General features: G+C 35.9%; 1 protein-coding gene across 1 annotated transcript in view; it reads right to left on the bottom strand.

Moving 5' to 3' along the window:
• Positions 1–398: 398 nt before the first annotated feature.
• The window catches only part of LOC144437983 (xanthine dehydrogenase/oxidase-like), a 26,641-nt gene continuing 24,603 nt past the window's right edge, over positions 399–2,436 (bottom strand). The window contains exons 30-32 of the mRNA XM_078127016.1: positions 2,094–2,282; positions 1,506–1,688; positions 399–635 (exon numbers count right to left, since the gene is read on the bottom strand). Coding sequence (XP_077983142.1) covers positions 603–635; positions 1,506–1,688; positions 2,094–2,282 — 405 coding nt within the window. The 3' untranslated portion in view covers positions 399–602. The remainder of the gene's footprint in view (positions 636–1,505; positions 1,689–2,093; positions 2,283–2,436) is intronic.

The following is a 2,436-nucleotide window of genomic DNA, read 5'->3' as shown; positions in this document are numbered from 1 at the left end:
ATTTTGACACGATATATTTCTCGAACCCACACATCACATGCATTACACATAAATCTACCTCTACAATAGGAAAAGACTGGATTTTATTTTGTTTCGTTTTCAAATTCTATATTCATTTTGTTATTTTATATATTCACAATCTTAGCTTTATTTTGCCATGATGCCCATGGGTCAATATATCTACTCTACAATGTTATCCCCAATATCTTACCAATTGTTCCCGTTTTACTCATGTGAAACGCACACCTCTCCTCATATCACAACTGACAAGTGATTCACAGCATATGGTCATCAGCAGCGATTTGATTCACATGGTCTGATATAATGGTACCTTACCCAACCGATGTGACAGCAGTGAGTGGGATGCAAAATCGCAGGCCAGTGATGGGATACCAAAATATTAAAGGCAGATATATTGCAAGTTACAATCTTTAGGACAATCATATGCATCAATTCAAAGCGTCATTACTATATCTTCCAATCAATGACAAGTTAGACACACTATTGAGTTCATGGCAAATATCATTAATTATATCGGTATGCTTATGCCTACAGCTAAGAATCAAGATCCGTGACGTCATAGTTTGGGTCTTCTCTTTCTTTTATGGTCTCACAAAGAAGTCATCTTCACTCTCCTGTAAAGAGAATACACATAAAAAAGAAGTCTTTAATATAAAAAATAATGGTGGCAACATAATGAGATGGTTATGCGATACATACGAACATTATGATTAATTAATTAAACATGTAATAAATAAAACATATTAAATGCTGATTCTTTTCAGGTCACAGTACACAAACCATGCCAGGTATGTATACCATCTCTTTCCCGTAACATGACAGATCCAGGCGACGTTTCCACTCATATAATATACTCTTATATAATACGTTGAGGTAGCGAGTGGTTACAGAAGCGGACTAAGGACTGGACCTTTCAAACTACTTTTCCCAAAGCCTTGGGGCAAACTTAACACGTCAGAGAAATAGAGGGGCAGAATTGCAAGAGATAGCCCGAACATGCCAACCAACAATATTTTGACTGAATGTATTGTAGCAATATACAGCCTAACAAAAAAATAGTAAGGTTTTTTTTGTATCAACGCTTGCTAAGGTATTACAACTTTACCTTTACCCTCTGTATATGTTATGTAAAAGACAGTGTGTACAAAAGCAAGATATTCTTGAAATTCAAAAATTGATGACGTAGTTCTTTCCAACACACACTAAGCGATATACGATCTCAAGGAACAAACAAACAACTCCTAGTATATTAATCCTTGACAGTGAAATTCTGGATTAAAATTTTACTTTACCCGTTTTAATCATGATCAGTGGGTGCAATTTCACTTACGAGTATGACCCAAGAGTTCATGCACATTCACTATCGTAATAGTTTCTTGTTTCGGACTAGCCTCTAAAACTTACAAAACTCATTTGTAAAATTCCGAAAAATCACACTTGACTAATAAGTAATATCTACATATCTAATATCTAACGGTACTTACCAATGTGTTTTTCACCTTCGCTGTTAGTTGATCGGAACAGGCAAGTCGAATTCGTTCGGCAGTTGCAGGACTGTCCAAACGGAAGTACCCCGATACTCCTGCATCTAATCTTGCAGACATGATGGCGTTCTTGATTGCCATCAATACACCGACGCCAAGCAGAAGAGGAGGTTCTCCCAATGACTGCATTATGAATAAAGAACAGATATTAGTCAGCCTGGCAGCTTGAGCACAACAATTTGTGTTGCTAATTTTGGATTCTATGAAGATTTGAATGTCTTTATCTTTTTTTATGAAAGCCAAGTAAATGTCTAATAAATAATTACCCTATTACAGGTTTACTACAGAAAAATTAGGCGTCTCGGTACAAAGTTTAGAAAGAGATCTCAAACAGTATCAAAATTAAACCATTTTAGAATCCAATATGGCCGCCGTTAAGTACATGTATATGATGATATGCGAAAATAACAGATTTCCTTGCAAAAATGATTGGTAAACACTAAATTCCATTTTTATATTCAAAATAAACGATCAGTAACCTTTTTAGTGAAGACGAGAGGGGATACAGTTATTATAATTCTCATTTACCTTCGATGAATACAAGCCAACTTTACATGGCGCCTTTTTCAACAAAGATACATTAAACTGGCTTGGTATATCTTTGGCACGAGGAAGATTGTACATTCCGGGACCGAGTGTCAAAAGTCTTCCCTCCTTCGAATATCGTAACTCCTCGTGTACATATAATCCATATCCTTGTATAAACGCACCTTCAATCTGTAAGAAGATTTACAAACTGCTCAAAGCTATCAATGACTTCAAAAAAGGCCTAGAATTGAAACAAGTAACATGACTCAGCGGTCATAAATTAGGGGGGTCCTATTCTATAACGGTAAACAATTTCGTCGCGTCTATGAAGAACCACAAACAT

The sequence above is a fragment of the Glandiceps talaboti genome, chromosome 7 (assembly GCF_964340395.1).
Source record: "Glandiceps talaboti chromosome 7, keGlaTala1.1, whole genome shotgun sequence".
Taxonomy (NCBI): Eukaryota; Metazoa; Hemichordata; class Enteropneusta; family Spengelidae; genus Glandiceps; species Glandiceps talaboti.
Note: the sequence above shows the minus strand (reverse complement) of the source record. Positions and strands in the feature narration are given on the sequence as shown.